General features: G+C 38.6%; 1 protein-coding gene across 1 annotated transcript in view; it reads left to right on the top strand.

Annotated features, from left to right (window-relative positions):
- LOC140306497 (voltage-dependent calcium channel subunit alpha-2/delta-4-like) overlaps window positions 1-19,150 on the top strand; it is an 87,567-nt gene extending 68,417 nt beyond the window's left edge. The window contains exons 28-40 of the mRNA XM_072385111.1: window positions 1,407-1,468; window positions 3,534-3,548; window positions 3,638-3,682; window positions 3,788-3,850; window positions 11,280-11,350; window positions 11,463-11,538; window positions 11,724-11,776; window positions 12,198-12,253; window positions 15,638-15,658; window positions 15,888-16,005; window positions 18,305-18,420; window positions 18,609-18,691; window positions 19,049-19,150. Coding sequence (XP_072241212.1) covers window positions 1,407-1,468; window positions 3,534-3,548; window positions 3,638-3,682; window positions 3,788-3,850; window positions 11,280-11,350; window positions 11,463-11,538; window positions 11,724-11,776; window positions 12,198-12,253; window positions 15,638-15,658; window positions 15,888-16,005; window positions 18,305-18,420; window positions 18,609-18,691; window positions 19,049-19,150 — 881 coding nt within the window. The remainder of the gene's footprint in view (window positions 1-1,406; window positions 1,469-3,533; window positions 3,549-3,637; window positions 3,683-3,787; window positions 3,851-11,279; window positions 11,351-11,462; window positions 11,539-11,723; window positions 11,777-12,197; window positions 12,254-15,637; window positions 15,659-15,887; window positions 16,006-18,304; window positions 18,421-18,608; window positions 18,692-19,048) is intronic.
- The last annotated feature ends 1,363 nt before the right edge of the window (window positions 19,151-20,513 follow it).

The raw sequence follows: 20,513 nt of genomic DNA, 5'->3' as shown, positions 1-20,513 counted from the left end.
AAATACGGGTAAATGATCACAAAGCTAGGTGGCAATATGTTTTTTTCAAGAACTTAAAAAAGGAAGATTGGAATTTGCTCTATAATCAATTAAAAGTTTCGAATGTAAAATAGTTTTTTCAGTAAAAGGAAAAATAAAAAAGCAAAGAGAAGAATGTGTTACAAATGGCACATTTCAAACTATCTTTCACTCATTTGCTGTAAGTCAGTACATCAAGAGCGCAGTTACACTGAAAAATATTAATCCATAAGAACCCAGTAACATTTTTCCTTCCTAATATAAAATAGACCAAATGGACCTCATAGATCACATTTCTGAAAAATAAATTCAAGTACTACCAACAAGTGTCAAAGATCTATTATGTAACATATGTTATATTGCCCATTTTGGATCATTTGTTACACCTGTGGGTCCTAATGGGTTAGAAACTTTTCTCATGTCATGTTAAATTTCTACGTAAAGTTAAGTAAGAAAGCCTCAGTGACTGGTTGCTATTCAGGGAAGGGGTTTAGCAGTGCTGTGGTTGAACACTAAGTAAAGTCTTCAGCACACCAGCAGCACAAATCTGACTTGACACAGTTTGCAAGCAGAGAGTAGTAAATGTGAACAGGAGCCAGAAGTACAAACAGCAGATTTTGATTTTGTGTATGTATAAACTGGGGTCCCCAGCAAGGTCATTGATTAATTGTGTGAGTTTACCAAAGTAACTACTTTGCTATTCAACTTATTGTGACAACACTGAAGTGAATCAAAGAAGCTGACTGCTATTTAACACTTTCTTTACCCTATATTCTTTTGTCAGTGTGGTTATAATTGCTATCATTTTGATACACTGCTTTGATGGAAAGCATCAAGACTAAAGTTGGTAATCTAATGTAAGGATTTTATTGATTTTCTCTTTATAGCGTAAAAAAGAAGTTTTAAGAGGTTTTGAAGACTTTACATTCAAGTAACTTGAGGAAATAATCATAGTCACGTAATGTATGGCCTAATTTTATGGCCAGTAAAAATATAGCGTTTGAGGCTGATTAATCTTCTCAGTGTAACCAACATTAGAAGATTACCTGAAGGGGTAGTTTGGGTGCTGACTATTTACCTTTCAGCTTTCTCCTAAATGCTTGTAGTGTACTACAGTCTGGTGCTCACAATGATGAAGCCACCACAGTGCTTTATTGAGACAGTCCTAACACAGATTGCAGAGAGGACACACACCATCAGATTCATCAATGTTTACATCCATTCATTAGTGTCAGCACATGACGGAGGTGAAACCAGGGTTGAATTGATTTCCTGTCCTCCTTCCTTCTTCCACAAACACAGCAAGCTGTTCAGTGCTGCCTCTGCAGAGTCCATCCCATCCTACGTACTCTGTCTTAATGCTGTGTGTGTGTGTTTTCTATTTTTAGCTGTTGGGGTGCAGATGTCCTTGGATTTGCTGGAAAAGAGGTTCTGGGCCATTGCCAAGCAGGTAACTGGAGGAATCACTTTCACATTCACATCAGCTGACTTGTGACAAACTCTTAAACACTATCACCTGACCACAATAACATGGATCAGTTAAAAGTTCCCTGTGGAGTCAACTCAGCCATCTAACAAATGACCTCAATGTGATTCCATTCAGAAATGACAACTTAGAGGCATCTGTTCCTTTCCTTTAAAATTTGCTTAGAAATTAATGATATTGTTTATGTCTGTGTAAAGCTCTTGTAGTTCTTTACGTCCTTGTCTTTCGGCACCTTGTTGCATTTCTTTATTCAGTGACATTCAGCATTCTTAATGAAACAGTGAGACATGTAGAAGTTGATATACAGCAGTGAGGACAAGGAAGTGTAGTTAAAGAATGAATCATTCATGAATCCTTTTCACTGCTGAGCTTTACTCTGCACTACCTTCTGCAATCTGAAACAGTATTTAGTAACAGTATGCCAAAGTGGGCAAAATACAAGAAACTGTTAGTGTAGGTGTGTGTCACACCATCCAATTTTATATCACCTGGTTCTATGGAAGCTCCACAAAAGAGATCCAGCATCTGACAAGAGTCTACCACAAGGAAGAAGAGTAGTTTTTCACTGTGAATTCAATTTTCCTTTACATTCATTTGGGAACTGAGGCTATTAAGTGGATGCATTAAGTGTTTTCGACCTTTTATTAAGATTACAGTAAAGTTTTTGCAGAATTTGGTCAATAGATAATCTATCTATCTATTAAACATGATTTTACCTTCAGCAGATCATACTGTGGTCACAATTCATGGTTGTGCTCTTACTGATGACTGCTGTCATTACAAGGTTTATTTGGCTTCTTTTCAGTTAAGATGAATCTTTGGCTTTAAAGACTAAATCTAATTTTTGATTAACATGCATGCTAAATGTAGATCCAATGTTTGTTCATCTTTGCTGACATGCTAACTGTAGGTTCATGAATACCTTGATTTCAGCATCCCAAAGTTAGTACTTAGCTAAACACTTAGATGAATGTGACCAGGCTCAGAAACACCAGCATTAGCAGTAATTACCTCTAAAGCAAAACATGTAGTTTTGGTGTTACAACTGATGGCTGATCAAGGTTCAACTTTGTTCCATCAAGGGCTGTGTTAAGATAATCTGTTGTAGGAAACAAAACTCTGTCTGGATTTAATGCATCTTTTCAAGCAAATCCCTTTGGCTCACAGTGACATGTTGGTGTAAAAAATGGTGGCCTTAAACTGGTAACTCTGAGCTGAGCCTGAAAAGAAAAGAGGTGTCCTAAAATTGCTTAGAGGAGAAGCCCTGTTAATGTGGCATGAACTTTCCTGGGGCACCACCCTCGGGATGGACTGGTTTCATTTTATTGTTTATTATTCACTTAGATTGGATTCAGCTTTTTGATATTTGTTCTCAAATTTGACATAAGAAAGAACAATATTCAACGACACACTTTCCTTTTCATTTTCATTTTCTCCTTCTGTTTAGTGAAGCAAAATAAGAGCTTGAGTTAAATGTGCACAGATGTCCTGTAGATGTTGATAGTGTAGATAATGTTATTAATGGGAGCTGACAGCTGTGACTGACTGGATTAATGGATTTACAAAACTGCTTCGCTGCCAGCATAAACTCATCTGACTGACAGAACACATTTACAACCTGTTTACAACACGCTGTTGACTCGCAGTTTCTGAGGTTTAAACTACTGTATGTTATTTCCTTCACCCGTCTTAATACAAATGAGGGGAATGAAAAATACAGATAAGAAGAAATTCTTTGAGATGGTCTGAGCAAAGTTAATGTGAGTCAAGTTCACCTGTGTACTGTAGAATCAAATGAAAAGTGATTAGATCTGCTGTTATCGATTATTTTATGACACAAAAAGCTTAGACGGGTCTGTGTGTGTCACCTGTTTTTACTCAGTTGATATTTTTGAACATCATTTATTTACGCTGGTGGCAGACCACTTAAAGCACATAGATGAAGAGTTATTTCAGTCTTCAAATGTTTGTAATCATTCATAAATCAATAATTATCAATTAATCGCTTTTCTGTTTGTTTTATTTTCAGCCTGCTGATACAGATGTAAGTAAACACTGATTATTGTGTCACAGCAACTGTGTCAGTGATGATCTTATAATGCTAACCTCCGACCTTCTTTCCTTTTCTTTCAGTGCACAAACATTGAAGGTGTATGTCCTCTCAGCTGTGAGAGCGGTGTAAGTATATAGCTTCATGTCTTTTGCTCATCAACAAAGCTTACCACCTGTAAGTTGAAAAGAAAAACTTACTGTTTGTATTTCCTTTTGCTTCTTCCTGGTTAGGATCTTAATTGTTTCTTAGTTGACAACAACGGCTTTATCATGCTGTCCAAAGAGAGAAATGAGGTAAGATTCCTTATCAGACCTGACCCTGTCTTCCCACCTCACTCCAACAGCTTTAACAGCTTTCCTCCTGTCGAAAGGAGGAAAAAACAAAGAATTCAATGTTACATATTTTACACATATACCGGGGTATGTTTGCAGGTGTGACTGCCTTGTTTGAGTTTGAAGAAGTGATTGAAAAGCTGTTTGGAGGAGAAATGCATCAAACAAGTCCTTTCTATCACAATAGGCTAGCGAGCATGAAGCTGTTGTGCACACCCTCCTCTGCTGATGATTTTCAAAAACATTTCAGTTGGATTAAATAATTTGTCATGGCTAGTTCTTCAAATATTTTGATCAACAAATTCTGATATCTATTTTTTTCGATTGCCAAAAGTCATAATGACATTTATCCTAATCTAAAATGTTATTCTAGAAAAAAGCGCCACACCACAAAGGTTGTACCATTGTGCAGCAGCTCTGATCATGTTGAGATTCTCCACTGAACTATTTTTTCTGCCCTGGTTCAGAAGGTGTGTTGCTTGAGTGATTTCTCCTCATACTTCTCTTACTTATTAACATCTGTTATGATAAGTTACCGAGCCAATACGTTCCCAATACTAGCTAATGCTAAAAAAAAGTTAGTTAGAGAGGAAACACTGGATGCAGGGCAGGAGAAGGACGGAGAAAATGGCGGAGGAAGTTTATTCCTTCCCTTGATCCACATTGGGAATGTGAGATTGCTAGCAAATATAATGAACAATCTTGGAGTGCTCATGAGGACTGAAATGTACTCTGTGAGCCACATGAAGATTAAATCAATGCCGTGACTGAGTGTGTGACAGACTACATTAACTTCTGTGAGGAGTATTATTCCCACAAGAGCAGTAAGGTGCTTACCCAGAAACAAGCCCCGGATCACCAGTAACATGAAAAAGTTTCTGATCATAAAAACGTGAGCCTATGGGAAGGGAAACAGAGAATTATTGAGAACTGTTTGAAACGATTAAAAGGAAGATCAGGCATATCAAGGAGATGTACGGAAAAAGCTAGAACGCCACCTTCAGCAGAACAACATGAGAGATGTGTGGCCAGGGACTGCCTCTTTTAATAAATCTGATTGTATAATTGTGTAACAATGTAATTGTAAGTTTTGATGTCAGAGTTGTGGACGTGCTGCTTTATCAGACCTAAAGTTGGTGATTTCCCAATTTCATTACTACTCAGGATCATAATCTGCTCAAAACAACATCTGGACTGCTCACAGGATTTGATGAGTTTTAATATGTGCATTTGTTGTGCATTAATACTTATTACGACAGCTGCTGCACCTACTAGCATCATCTGACCCTAGTAGAGCTTTAATGGAGCCATGCAAGCTGCCAGACTGCCTGATAGATTTGACTCATTAAAGTCACTCAATTCTATAGCTCTGCAAAATCTTAAAGGGCCCTGTCTCTGAGATTAAAGTCTACAGTTATATCATCTGTGTAATTTCGTCCCATTTTAATGGATTAACAAGAGCATAACATTAATTTCTTCTTGAAAATGAGGAAAATACTGATAATAAAACAAAATTCTAGGACTGATTATTTTAAAAAACTGATTCATCTGATAATTCTTTTTTGTAATAATTATGCAACCATTCTGTGATTAGACTGATGTATTTATAACTAGGTTTGTCATGATTTTGACTTAATGAGTCTTACATGTGACATATCTGAGATGTCACGTGCAAATATGTTTTGATTTAAGAAATCTCAAAATTTATTTTATTCTTATAGGATGGTCTTTGTTTTTCGCTTTGTTTCTCAGAGCATTATCTTCCTGCACATAAAGGCATGCCGACTGTGAACTCACTGTTTATCTGAAAGCTGCTTGTTAGATATGGATTAACTGCTCAGAGCTTTAACAGTGTGGATTAATCCTGAGCCCACCATGTTGCCACACATTCAGTATATATACAGCCACTCCTAATTCATGTCCAACATCTTCAACTTTGCTCTATGTTTATTCCTACATGAGGTACAGGTGCTGTGATTTGATGCTTGATGTAATATCACAGAGTACTGAGTGATATTCAGCCAGAGGTGCATCTGAAAGGGCATCTCCGTTTCACATGCACCCATTCACACAGATCCAACGCGTTCTATTAAATGTATGCATTTTAGATGTGGGATGAGATAGGTATGCAGCGTTTTTTTTCTCCACAATCACGAACCAATTAAATGAAATGAAACCAATGAAAGCATTGCCCAAGGGCACATGAACACTTTGAGGATCGAACCGCCATAGCTCCAGTTGGAAGGTGACCACTCTACCAGTCTTCGCAGCCATGTCTCAGCTGGTGCTGTGTGTTGTGTTGGTGAAATACACATTAAAAGAAGATACAGTTTCATGGCACACAAGGCAAATATTCTAGTGTAGAGTAACCTTGAATTCAGAATAATTTGAGGCAGAACTCATTTTTCATCATTTGCATGTCTCCTGTGCTCCCAGCCGCATTACTAAACAGATATTATGATGAAGTGCTTCCTCAATGTTTTGCTGAGCTCTGGGCTTTGCAGGAAGTTTGTGCAAACACCCAGAATTTTCTCTAGTGTTGATGCCGCTGGTGTGTGAAGGTTTTGCTTGTAACACTTTTCAGGGCACAGTAAATATTTAATCAGGAGAGAAATTAATTCTTTGCTGAATCTGACTAAATAAGTTGGGTCAGCTGGAAATGAGCAGGGGGATGAAGCAAAAAGATGTTTTGGAATTCCTGTCCTGTGTACAGAGAAAATGTCTATTGTCTTCAGGGCTGAAAACAAGTTAGACTGATAAACATAACCAACATGATGTTGTCTTGATATCTGGGCACGCAGTAATAAGCATAGACATATAAAGAATAAACGCTGCATCGACCGATACTGCGTATTGGCATGTATATGATCGAGAAGCAGAAGCAGATTGTGTACTACTCAGCTATTTTATTAAGTTGAAAAATTAAGAAACAATAATACATTATACATCCATATATAAGATAAAACACAATAGATCAAAGTTATATATCAGAAAATATATATGAATATATAATATATATGAATATATATCTACATATATCTCAGAAAAATTTAAATCTATATCTATATCAAGATTTATTCAAATTGGCTATACTGGCATGAATGTATCAACCATTGTTGCCAAAAGCAAAACATACCAAAATACAATTAAATTATAATACAATTACATTGAATCATTTACATTAATTATTATCTAAATACTCTCTTTCTCTCTATATATATCTCTCTCTGAAATAAATGAAAATCTATATATATCAGAAAAAATGGAGACAGACAGATGATGGAGAAATCCTAAAAAGATTAAATTTTCAAGTTAAACACTAGAACCACCCCTCCCCAAACAATATTTACACAAAGTTGCTCATGAAAGTTTAAATGAGCTAAAAGCCCTGAAAGAGGACTGTTTGCAAAGCTTCTTTCTCGTGCTCCCTTTCTGCAGCTCAACAGAGGTGAGTTTGGCAATGAGGTGCAGCCTTATTTTCAGAAACACAGACACAATCAATCCAATCACAACAAGTTGGAATAATGGTTGTCGATGCCAAACTGTGTCTCCTCAATGTGTTCCCCAAGCTGGAAAACAACCTCTGTTCCTCCCAGACGATGTCAGTGACTGTCGACGTCTTTGGAGCTGGCCTTGCTGAGGCTTGGTGAATCACCCTCTCTGCAGCTCTCAGCACCTTCACTGTGCCTTGTGATGGAATCTAATTCACTATCATTACAGGGTTTCATTAGGTATCAGATAGTTGAAAGCAATACTCATCTATTCAAAATATACAGAGAACAGAGTACTTATTTCTAAATTGTTCAACATGCAACATGCAAACTTAGTATTTGCTTGACTTCCTTCTTTCCATAGGCCTGCTTTGTATTACAGAGCTTTATCTTCACACAGCTTTATCTCTCTAAAATGTGTGACGGAATGTGTAAGGTTACATACAAACTTTTTTAATACAGCCTGTGTCACCTATGTAAAAAATCTGCTGATCAATGTCATATCAGCAATATTTGCATTATTTCTACAATAGCATTCTTGTGTCAGTTGTAGCCTGTGTTATGGAATATATGATTTATAAAGTCTCAGCAGGCCTAATAGCCGGGTGAACACCAGCTATAAACCTAGCCTAGCTTAACGTTTGCTGGCTACGATTTCGGTGGCGGACATAAATACAGTACAATAATATTCTATTCACAAAATACAACCAATAATAATGTTGAATTTTTCTTGTGAAAAGTAATCCCCCGACCCATGTTCGCAATCGTCCGCCGATTTGCACAAGAATACAGTGCTCTGGCATCTTGAATATACTGCTGTTAATGAGTAGGATGACCGGTCCAAGATGGCGGCCGTATTTCTCAGCAGCCAATGCGGCGTCTACTCTTTATAATGTCTAAGGTAAACGGGGAGTTAAGCACACAGCCCTGAGCCCAGACAGTTTTGGTTGAAGTCGCTTAGAAGCAACAAGGACCTCAGAACCTGTGTTGTTCACTGGTTGAGCTCCCGCCACATTTGTTTCTTTTTTGTTTAACCCAGTGCGTTTACCCACTGCTTCACCTGCTTCTGTCAGGAAAACAGAGGGTCGGTTTTTAGTGTAAGCAGCATCCAACTGTTACCAACCTATGAGTCCTCAGAGGCAGCTGGAATTTCCCATACCGATGAAGAGGAAGTGTGGGCAGAGAGCAGCTTAAAAATGTGAACAGAGCCGCTGAAACAAAAAGCTCTGAATAATTCAGATTCTCTGCTGCAGCAGCCGAGGGCTAGAAAGAGCGGCCACACTGCAGACGCTTTAAATCCCTGTAAAACATTTTGAATCTGCTTTGCTGCTTCTCAATCATCGTGGTGTTTTTACTCTACAACTAATGTTTCTTTTTTCTTTCTTTGCAGTTGTATTTTTTGATCTTGTGACAGATACAACTATCCTCCTCAAATTGAAGAAAGTCCAGCTAAGATAACATCTCCAGGACTTTTGACCTGATTAGATTCAATTCAGAACAAAACTCAAAGAACTTTTGGAGAGAGCAAACAAATTCAGTTAACTCTAATTTGAATCAGTCCAATTATAATTCAATTTAATCCAATTTTTTATCCCATTAAACAGAAGTCATTGTTATCTAATTCAGTCAAATTCCTTTTAATTGCATTCATGTAATGCCCCATTACAAATAAAAAAATGTGTCTAGCTAAGGAAACAATCTCATTGCATGAAATCTTCAATTTGATTTAATCCCTGGTCCTAAGCTTGTTTAGGGTAGCAGGAGATAGTGGAGAGCAGAATTCCATTTAAACAAGAAGAGACCTCTGGCAGAACAAGACTGAGGATGGGTGGCTAGCTATTTTGACTGGTGGAGGGGGAGTGGACAGGAGAGAGACACAAACAAACACATTGACATCAGGCCAGAGATTCCTGCTTTGTGAAAAATTAAAGAGGAATGTAAATGGTATATGTATATATGGAGAGTAAAGAGAGCAGTGCTTGGTGCATAATGTGAGGTCCTCTAACTGTTTAGGCCTACACAACAGCATCACCAAGCAGATGTTTCAAGTTCACCTGAACTAGGCCTAACTAAACTATCAAAAATAAAAATTTAATCCTAAAGACAGGATTTGCCCCCTTGTTTCAACAAGAGATGCACCAGATAACCAACTTTAAAACAACACTAGAGAAGCTTGTGAACCCTAAAATTATGTGCATTTGACTCATTTTCAAGTACATTGGCCTCTGTTATGTACATTCCCTGGCCTGAAACTGCCCTAAAGTACCTCTGGACTGAGATACCGCAGTTCACAACTTTGGTTTCCAACCCTGCACCACACCGTTTTGCTATGATTGGAAAGTCGTCCTAGAAACCTGTTTTACATGTGAAATATCTGAGTTTAATGTTATTCTTTAGGATGCTGCAACTTGCTGGAAATAGTTACCTGGCGAAGTCATGGTGTGATTAGCTTTTGATTAGTATAAAGGCTGGAGGAGGGAGAGAATGAGTCGTTAAGCTTTGACTATAACTCAAAAACTTATTTAGATACCAACAATCCCATACCCACCATAGTATCCCAAATGGTGGCTTCGAGACTGACAGGAGGCCTTCCACTTTTTTTAGTTGGAAAAAGACTGGGAACCTCGAGTCTGAAAGGCTGTCAGAGCAGTCAGTGTAAGGATTGTGATCATTTTTAGGACCCAAAGAATTAGCCAGGCACAGTTTTTAGTCCAATAAATCTCAGAAGGTGACAGCAGAATGTGGAAAAAGATGATGTGGGCATCAACCCCTGGAGTTTCAAACTCACAACAGCAGATGGCCCTCATGCAGGATAGGTATGAAGCTGGGATGCTGGGATATGAAGAAGGTTGTTCCCACATTTGACGTCTGTCACGTAGTCACCGATGATGTTGAGCAGTGATCAGCACTACCAACAGCATCTGTTTTTCAGTAGAGACTAGGAAGACTGGGCCATTCCTTAGATGAGAGCACACAACAGGTAACTGAAGCAGAATGAGCAAAAACTCAGGAGAATCTCTAATGGGGGGCTGGGGAAACTAAAACCAATGTTCACAAAGATCCTCTTCAGAGTTGTTCACTAAATAATCCTCTTCAGAGTTAGTCATAATTATAAATCCTTTCTTCTTCAGAGTAACTCACTCACATCCAAAACAACCTTCTTCAGAACAACTCACTCACATTAACAACTCTCCAAAAGAGGATGAGACAGATCCAGATGCAGGGGCCAGAGGCCAGAGGCAGAGAGCAGAGGCAGAAAGTCAAAACAGGTCCAGAGCCAGAGAATCGCACTAATATACAGTTAACTAGAAGTTGGCAGAAGCAGGATTAAAAAAATAAAAAAAAGTCTATTACAAGTTGCCAGACAGATTTTGGCTTTGGTCTGAGCACTGCTTATATTAACTTGCTTCCTATCCACTAAATAAATTGAGGTATTATGAGGCTATGACAAAGTTTTTCGACTAAACAGTCAAATAATGGGTCCTGAGCTAGTAATGTGACATCACAGGCCACGTTGCTATAGTAACATGGAAAAATATGTCTGCAAACCTTTGTGGAATGAAATATGTTTTAATGTGCAACTGAACACCTAACCACAATGTTTTCCTAACATTAACCAAGTCATTTAATGCATGCCATAGTAACGTCTGCAGTATGTACTAATTGTTTTTTGAGCCAGCACTATATGATGCTATTTTCCTCCAGCTGTTTGCTATTGCTGTAAAAACATGCTTGCTATTTGCAGCATTTGTCTGTGTCAGAAAGTGACAGTGTGTTGAAAAGTGACACGAAGAGCTGGTGACCAAACTATAGAATGTGACATGTAGGGTATGAGAATGAAGTTACAGAAGGAGGTAGATGAATTGATATAAATACATCCCTTCATACTGTTTTTTCAGATTGGCCGTTTCTTTGGTGAGGTGGACGGGTCCATCATGGCATCACTGATCAAGATGGGAATGTTCAAAAAGTATGATTGACTCAAATACATTTTTTAATACATTTTAAAAGCTCTGTGAAGAATACTTGGCGACCTTCCCGCTACATTTATCACTAAACTTAACCTGGATGTTTGTTTGCAGAGTGTCGTTGTTTGACTACCAGGCTATGTGTAAGAACAGCCACCATCATGCAAGCAGCGCTCGACCTTTGCTCAGTGTGAGTTTAAAGACACACATGGACAAAGTTAAAGAATCTGCAAGTCTGACAGCACAGACAGTTTCCTCATAAAAACTGTTTTAATCTAAACTACAATTGTGCTCCCAAAATTTTTCTTAAATCACAAAAAGATTTCAATCATTACTGACAAACACAACAAACTTGTTTTGTTTTATCTTCTGTAGCCGTTTTACGTCATTGTGGCCTTGATAAGATGGTTCTTCTCCAATGCACTGATGTAAGTGTCACTCATGGATTATTTTTTTTCGGTTGTGGAGAATTTGTTTTATCACAAATTTGTCATAACTAATGCCTGTATATAAGTAGCAGATAGATTTGATTATTGTTTAATATATCACATTATTGTATAAGTATAATCTAGAAAATAACATAACATCACAGTTGCTCTTATCTATAGTAAGTAAGTAATTAATAAGTCTGCTTTCCACCATTCAGATCCCCTGTGGGTCAAATTCAAGTCAATTTTGCCACTGTTCAAATTAAGAGTCAAATTCAAATTCACCACTGTTCAGTGTTCTGGGTTTACTTTGTTCTTTTCATAGAAAATGTCTCCAAGCTGAAATTCCCACAGGGCATCAGCAGGTTTTACATGTTTGGTGCTCTTTTTGTTTTAATAAGGTGTGTGTGTTCCCTGTCAGGTTCCTGCTGGACTTTAACCTCTGCGGTCTCTGGCATTCTGATTATTTTGTGGACGGTAAGATGATCGTTGGGCTGTGATCTGTAATGTTTTGTCGTAAACGGGTCGAAAAACAAAGTCAGTGAAATGTTAAGCTATACTTTATTGCTCTGTGAAGTCTGTCAATTCACCACATTATATCCAAACCCAACCAAGGGGAGGAAATGGAATCCAAGAATGGCAGCTCAGGAGGTAGAAGCAACTCTTAGACATACAGAAATTGTGGATAATGTTCACATAGGCCGGGGAAGCTTGGGGCTTGGCCCATGCAAACCGGTGTGGAGTAGAACAGGTCCCAAGGAGAAGAGAAAGCTAGTTGTTGAGCAGGTTCGAAGACAGGAGGAAATGTTAAGGGGTACAAAGGCAGTGGCTCAGGTAAGCAAGGACAGTGGTTGAATTGGGAAGGTGTAGAAAAGAAAAAGCTTAGCTGGAAAGAGCTGTGGAGAATGGAGGAAAGGAGAATTCGATTTTTGATAGGGGCAACATATGATCTATTGCCAACTCCCCAGAACCTAAAACTGGAGACCCGCTATGTTTGTTACGTTCAGTATTGCAACTCTAAGTCGTAGTTTATGCTTTAATGTCATGTCGACGATGTCGCTACTTTGTACCGATGTCGTCGACGTTGACCCCTCCGCCGTAGCCTGACGCGCACGCTCAGAACGTAATTTCCAGCAGTTGCCTTTTCTGGTCTTAATGGCTGTATACGGCGAAGAAGCTCATTGACATTCAAAAATATGTCAAATATTCACTGGTGTGAATTCACAACTGGTGTGACTTCACAACTGGTGTGAATTCACTCCATTCAATTCACTTCATTCAATGCTTGTGAATTCACAGGTTGTGAATTCAGTGTTGTAAATTCACCCGTTCCCAGCCTCGGCCGGTCGTACAGACCACCCCCGCGAATGTTTTCTCTGTCGCCTGGCTTCAACATTTGCAATTTAAGCATTTGTACTTCAATATTGATGAGCTCCAACTGCAAATACAGCTGCTCCATCTCGGTTGCCATTGTTTACTGTTGTTAATTGTGACCGGAAGAAAAAGCAAGGATTTCGCTTTAACCCCTGAAACCACACAAACATACAGCCACACCCCCCGACCGGCATGGTGAATTGCAGAGCAACGTGTTCCCTCGACGTAGAACTTCGAATGATCAATGAAGACATCACATCAACATTGTCGATGTTCTGGAAAAGTATAAATCTAGCTTAAGGCACATTGTGTCAGGTTGTAAGGTTAGTCTGTCACAAGGCCGTATTAAGTATTAAGTATTAAGAAGCAAGTGGCAATTCAGTTTGTTCAAGAGGGGGAGAAAGTTAATAAGACAATAAGGATGCAAGGCAGCTTAGAGGATGCTTGTGATTGGGAGATGCAGGTAGATTTAGGATATAAGCTTGTTGTTCCCCAGGAAATAGCCTCTACGAATCTAAGGCCTGATATAGTCTTGTGGTCTAGGAGTAGAATGAGAGTCTATTTCATAGAGCTGACTGTAGTAGCTGACTGTAGTAGTAGTAGAAGCAAATGAAAGAAAAAAGCTTAGGTATGTGGAGTTGGGGGCAGAAGCAGAGCAGTGACGATGGAAAGTTAGGATCTGTCCAGTGGAAGTAGGATGTAGAGGATTTGTTGTGAAGTCTGCTGTCTCATTGTTGAGGGAGTTGGGTGTAAGTGGACAGAGTGTGAGGAAAATAGTGAAGGAAGTGTCAGATGAGGCAGTAAGGTCCAGTCAGTGGATTTGGATTAGAAGAAGCAATAGTAGCTGGAGGCCCAGCAGAGGGAGTACTTAGGGTAAACAAACTCTTGGGAGAAGCAAGGAAGAAATCCAGGATATATTTAAGTGGAGGGTGTGGCCCATGTGAGTCTCTTGAAACCAGGTGGCCATTTCAGGTGAGTTAGCCTGTATGGCCTGGTTTTTGCTGGCATTTTTAGTGATTGTAGGACTTTTTAGGTGAGTTTCTCTGCTGAATCTGCCAGTGCGTCTTTTCCTGCCTCCACCTCTGGCACCGTCATTACTTTCATTACCCCCTACCCGAACCAAGGTTTGTATCCCCACCCGCTATGACTGGTGTGCAGTTTGTGGGATAGCTTGTGGTTGTGGGAAAAAAAAAAGATGTGAGGAGCAGGTGTCGTGGGCCCAACTAGACGAAACACTGATGACAGGAGGTTACCACCTGATTACACCAATGACGTGTTGGTCAGCACTGCTCAGTGGTCTATAGGTCTATTTGTTATTATTTTTTTGTAGCACAAGTTTCTTGTGTTTACTTTGAATTCATAAATATAACTGTTGAATAGATTGCAATGAATTTTTGTACAAAGCATTTATTTTAGATTTATGTATAGATTGTTCACACCTTGTGTGGATATAAAATAGTAGTATTTGGAATTAGATTAGGATTGAGATATATATAATTATTAGACATACTAAAGTTACATTAAAAGTATTGATTGTAATATTTTTGTTCAAATGAAAATACCCACAGTAAAATTATGATAAAGACATAATGATAATGAATATGAAAATAAAAGTTGCTGGAGTCTATCCCAGCGGACATCGGGCGAAAGGCAGGGTACACTCTGGACAGGTCGCCAGTCCATCACAGAAATAGTATACCAAATAAGCTAATTAAAACGTTTATATAAACACTATGTCCATCATTTTTTTGGTTCACATGACAACTGAAGGAGTATCAAATGATAGATCTTGTGGCGTTGCCGAGTGCAGTGTCAGTAAAGACTCACAAACTTTCTGTAGTTTTTGTTGTGAACCAAAAAAATGTCAGAACTGCGACAGGAATTTCCACAAACCAGGAGCAGAAGGTTTTCTCTGCTTTATGCAAGATTTATTTTTTTCTGGACAATGCAAGAGCAAGAAAAAAATGGAGGCAAATCAAGTGACTAGGTGGAGTTTCAATGTGGCCCAAGACACCCTTAGAATGGACGTAAGTGCCCCAGACCTCCTCTGACAACAGCAAGTTTATACAGCCTCTTACAATGACATTTATCATTGTTATATTCCATCCGACCAAATCCTCAATGATGTTGTAAGATCTAAAAACAAAAAACAGAGGTAATCATTTATTTGCAAGGGCAGCTTTTAATTAGTGGAATGACCTACCCATTCATACAAGACCTGCTCAGACATTGGACCTTGGGCAAATAAGATGAAAAAAGGATGGATTCAAACAATAAGGAAAGTTGTTTGTGTCCATAGAGGCTGAGAACAGACAAATATGTGAGGTGTATATGTTTTCATGTGTCATTCACAATATCACTGCTTTATGTCTCATTTTGAACCCCGCACCTCAACGGCTGTCGTCATCATCTCTCTATCATCATCCTCAACTTCATCATCTCGCTGTTTCTCTATGAGCTCACTGTGATCCATCTTTATCCATTCAGCCAAAGCTGGCTATCACACTTGTGAGTACAACATGTCTGCTTATGTGTGTGTGTGTGTGTGTGTGTTTGTATTTGTGAAAGAGAAACATTCCCACCAAAACAGAAATGTGACGATAACTGAGATGACCGCCTCCCACATTAACTGTGGGAGGGAGGGGAACCCGAGAAAGACTCTTGGGGCTGAACAGGTTAAAAACTGGAAAAGTTGTCACGTTCAACAGTAGAAATATCATGTGTGTTTCTTTTTCAGCTCATAAGCAGAAGAAAGTGGATGCACTGGTACCCTGTGACACTGCTTACCCTGGCTTCATATATGACCCATCTGTCAGAGAGGCCAACAGCCTCATCAAGTGTGGACGCTGCCAGAAGTATGACACACAGACACGTACACAAAAACTTTAACCCTACACATACTTGCTTTTAAGGAACAATTTCTTCTTTCAGGCTGCATTTTACTGAATTAGCAGCAAGTATTTTATTTGGTGATCACCTTCAACAGGGTCCCTCATTGTTGTTTATGACCAGGTTCTGTGCTTCCAACACAACACATGCTGCATTATAATAGCCTGTCCACTGTTGATGTTGAGGCTAACTAGTTAAAACCAAAACAGTTCTATAGGTGGCCATGACTATTCTTACAAACATGACTTTGAGATTGAATAATTCCATTATTCAGTGACACAGTAACCAGCTGTACAATTTCTCCTGTTGAGAGGAGGCTGTCTGTTTATGTTTATGCATTTAGCAGATGCTTTAATCCAAAGCGACTTACAAATGAGGATATAACATTACAGCTAACATCAAAGCTAATAATGAGCTCAGACTCTGTCAGGGTGACAGTGTAGAGATAGAGTGCAGTCATAGAGGAAAGTACAGAAAGAGAAAGTGCAGTAGAGGTGGTAGGGAAGTACAGGGTAAGTGCTAGTGTAGGAGATGCTCTCTGAAGAGCTGGGTCTTCAAGAGTTTCTTGAAGACAGACAGGGACGCCCCTGTTCTGGTAGTGGTCACATGAAAAGAGTCTGGATTGCCTTAAGCATGGTGTAGGCACTGCTAGACGACAATCCTTTGATGACCGGAGTGACCAAGTCGTGATGTAAGCCTTTGCGAGAGCATTCAAGTAGATGGGAGCCGTTCCATTAAGCATTTTGTAGGATAACGTCAGTGACTTGAATTTGATGCATTTGATACATGAAACACGGACTGAAGCTTAATTTGTTTAGTTTTTTTTTATGTGATGCATTATGTGGAAAACAAATGTGTTTGTTTGTTTGTTTGTTCTGTGCTTGAACGTTCCAATGAAGGTAATTACCCTTAAATGGTGACAAAAAAAAATAATATTTTACACACTAAAGGTAGAGCAAGGAAGCTTTGGAAAAAGAAAAAAAAATTATATGCAGCTTTAGATAAGTACTTGGTGTGGTCACTTTTATTTTTAGTGCACTTGTACTGAATTTGTAAGGTAGCTGGACCTCTTTTAACAGTTTTTTTGAGGAATTAGGCCTTTTTACTGTTTTCGGTGTATTCCTGTAAACCAGAACTGACGTCATGATGTTGAAAATCTGGCTCTATAGAGGTCATACTGCCTGTTAAAGGAATCCTTTGGTTGGGTTTGTTGCCTTGCTGCAGAATGAATAATAGACCAATCAGATGCCTACTGATGGTGGCTTTGAAAATCTTTGAATTGTTAATAGTTAAACATAAATTAGTTTAACATAATTCCCACTGACTTTCATGGGAACAAAGATAAGAACACAATGCAAAGTAATACAAAAATTAAAGTTGAACATTAATTAAATCAGTTAAATATTGATTAGAAATAAAAAATATATTAAATTCTCACATCACAGTACTTAATTTTAACCAGTTTTGAATGTGAAGTTTTGGATTTTCTAACCCATATTGCCTCACGTGTCGGAGGTGGCGAGGAAGGAGGACCCAGGTGCAGACACAAATTGGTACCCAGGAGGTAAAATGAAAAGAAAACGTTTTATGTTTAAACAAAAGGCGCAGAGCCGGATATATATATAATAAAATTTTAAAAATTAAAAAAAAAAAAAAAAAACAGGAACTGACAAAAACAACAAAACCAAGCAGTAAACGGCAACACAGGAGGAGAACAGAGAATCTGACAAATGCTGTATAACTTCAAGGAGACTAAATACTGTGGGGAGAGCAATTGGTGAATGAGTGCAGCTGAGCATAAGTGAACACAGGTGAGACAGAGGAGTTAATGAGCAGGCAGGAGGGAACTGAGGAAAACAGTGAGGAAGTGACAAAACCGAGACAAGACAGCAAAAACACAAAAGACACAAATCATGACAATTTGCCTTTACATTATAGGTTACTTTTGCAGTGACCACATACTGTTGTTTACTAAACCAAAGTTACATTGATTCTTAATGTACATAAACTCCTTTTTACTCTGTTGAATATAAAATTATAATTCCTCTATCGTTACTTGTAAATGTATACCTGATGCTTACTCTCTGATTCATTTATATAATGTACAATATGAGTCAAAATGTGCTTTTTAATGAAAAGACTGTAATACATATTTTTGAAAAAAGCTTTAGCAAAACTAACGAGACTTTTGAGATTGAATTAAGTGATTTGGATCTAAAGAGTGACTGTAAACTGATGACTATCTGCACCTTATTTCTGTTTCAGGATGTTTGTGGTGCAGCAGATCCCTGACAGTAACTTGGTTCTGGTTGTGACACAAGCCTCCTGTGACTGCTCTCGTCAATATGGACCCATCCTGCTGGAGCCCAAAGAGATCAAATATATCCTTCACTAACTCCACAAGACTGCCCCCTGCCGTAAACAACAAACAGTCACTGCAGGAAATAATAATCCATGTAACACTTCGTGTTTCAACATTAACTTTTCATAACAAAAATAACTATTACAATTGTTTTCAATTGATCCTGTCATAAGCAGCCAGATTTTGTCTTCCTTAACATCTGTGAACATAATGCAACAGTGAAGTGCAACAGGATGAAATCTCAAAAGGTGCGGCGGCGTCCAGAGTCCTGCCACGCCTACCATCCGAAGGTCAGTGCTGAGGCTGTGAGAGCATTTGGGCCTCCTACTGTCATTCAAACAACAAGAAAAAACACAGCCAAACTTAACTCTTTGACATTTTACCATATGCAGTCTAAGAAAAACCTTTTGGAGACATGAAGCTACAACACTGCAGGAAAGTGTGTGTATTTCTGAGAAGACATGATATAACTAAGAGAACAAAACAAAACCTCAGACTAGTCAAAGATATTAATTTAGCCAACAAAGTCTTGTTGTGCTGTATCCTGATAACAAAATGCTTCTACTGCTAAGTAGTAATATAATGTAAATTTATGTGTACCTGTTGATTAAAAAATAAATAAATAAAATGTCCAAATTGTCTAACAGGAGGATGCTACAGAATGTGGTGGGGCGTCAGCCATCTCCCTGTCACTTTCGCTCTTCTCATCGTCTCTTCTCATCTTATTGGCTCTCCTCCACTGGACATAAACCAGGAAAAAAGTATCTATTAGGAGGATGTGGTGTGGACTTGAAGAAACTATCGTTCTCTGAGCAGGTGGCCTAAGAACATTTTTTGTGTTTTTTACATGAAGGCCTGGACTGCAGAACTCTGATTCTGAGTTCCGGAGAACTCTCGCTGTTCATAAAAGCATAGCCTCACTCTGCAGCAGAGATATATGTCTTTTTATTTCTTTAGGAGTAGGTCAAAATGACTCTGGATCAAAGCTTTGAGGTGGCAGGAGAACATTTTCCATGGGTTCAGGGGTAAAAACAGGGCAGCTTGTATGTGGGGACTTTTTTATTATACTTCAACAAGAATGTAGCTTTTTTGTGGCTTTTTGATACAGACACAGTATGTTTCAAGCAGTAACAAGAAACAAGGTCTTTTAATCTACTTTTAAAATCAGTGAAATATTGAGTATGATTTAAGTTATCTTAAGGCAACAACACAGAGTATCAGTGTGTTTATAAGAGTTCAAGCACTGGTGTTTCTCGTGTTGAAAGAATCTCATTAGTTTTTCTACATGACTCACACTGCAAAATCATTGAAAATAGCTACTTTATACTCACTATCTAACTCTTGAAAAAAAAAAACCTTCAAACCACAAATATAGGCTTACTTCTCCCTATTTTTTATTCTTACAGACTGACATCATTTTATAAGTGTTGGCCTCATGCCAGGGACACAGCATTAAGCATGAAGGTGTCATCTCATCTGCCACCCAAGCGTTCATTCAGGACCAAAGCCAATATTTTACAGCCTTTATTTGACGAATACCAATGATGTGTTGATATAATTGTGAATGCTTGTCTAACCTGACCTGCAACTGACTGAAACAGTGTAACTGTCATGTGAAGCATACAGTCATCTGTGAGACCAGGCAATTTTGATTCAAAGGCATGAAATGAACAATTTGCTTTCACATTGCCTTCACCTCATCATGTTACATTTATGTTTTGTTTTTTATCTTGAGTGCTGAAATAGAGGTTGTATTGCTGCAAGAGAAAGTATTTAATGAATTTCTGATAACTGATCAGTTTGATTTTCATAGATGAAAGATGTAAAAACCATCCTGAACCAAAAAAAAAAATCAATAAAAATTTTTCACTTCTGTATATCAGTAAGTGATGGTGTGGTGGTTGGTATTGTCTCCTCACAGCAAAAGGTTCCTTGTTTCAATCACGGCATCCTTTATGTGTTGTTTACTTGCTCTCCCTGAACTCTGTGGGTACTCCCTTGTTACAGTTTAACCTGCATCCACGTTACCGGGCAACCTTCAGCCTAACTGTGCGTTCAGACCAAAAGAGACAAAATCACCTGTGGTCGCTCTGGTCGTTCACATCGCGTCAC

The sequence above is a fragment of the Leuresthes tenuis genome, unplaced genomic scaffold, assembly GCF_036924035.1.
Source record: "Leuresthes tenuis unplaced genomic scaffold, fLeuTen1.0.hap1 SCAF_5, whole genome shotgun sequence".
In the NCBI taxonomy this organism is placed as follows: Eukaryota; Metazoa; Chordata; class Actinopteri; order Atheriniformes; family Atherinopsidae; genus Leuresthes; species Leuresthes tenuis.
The sequence above is the reverse complement of the archived record's forward strand: the minus strand, read 5'-3'. Positions and strand labels throughout refer to the sequence as shown.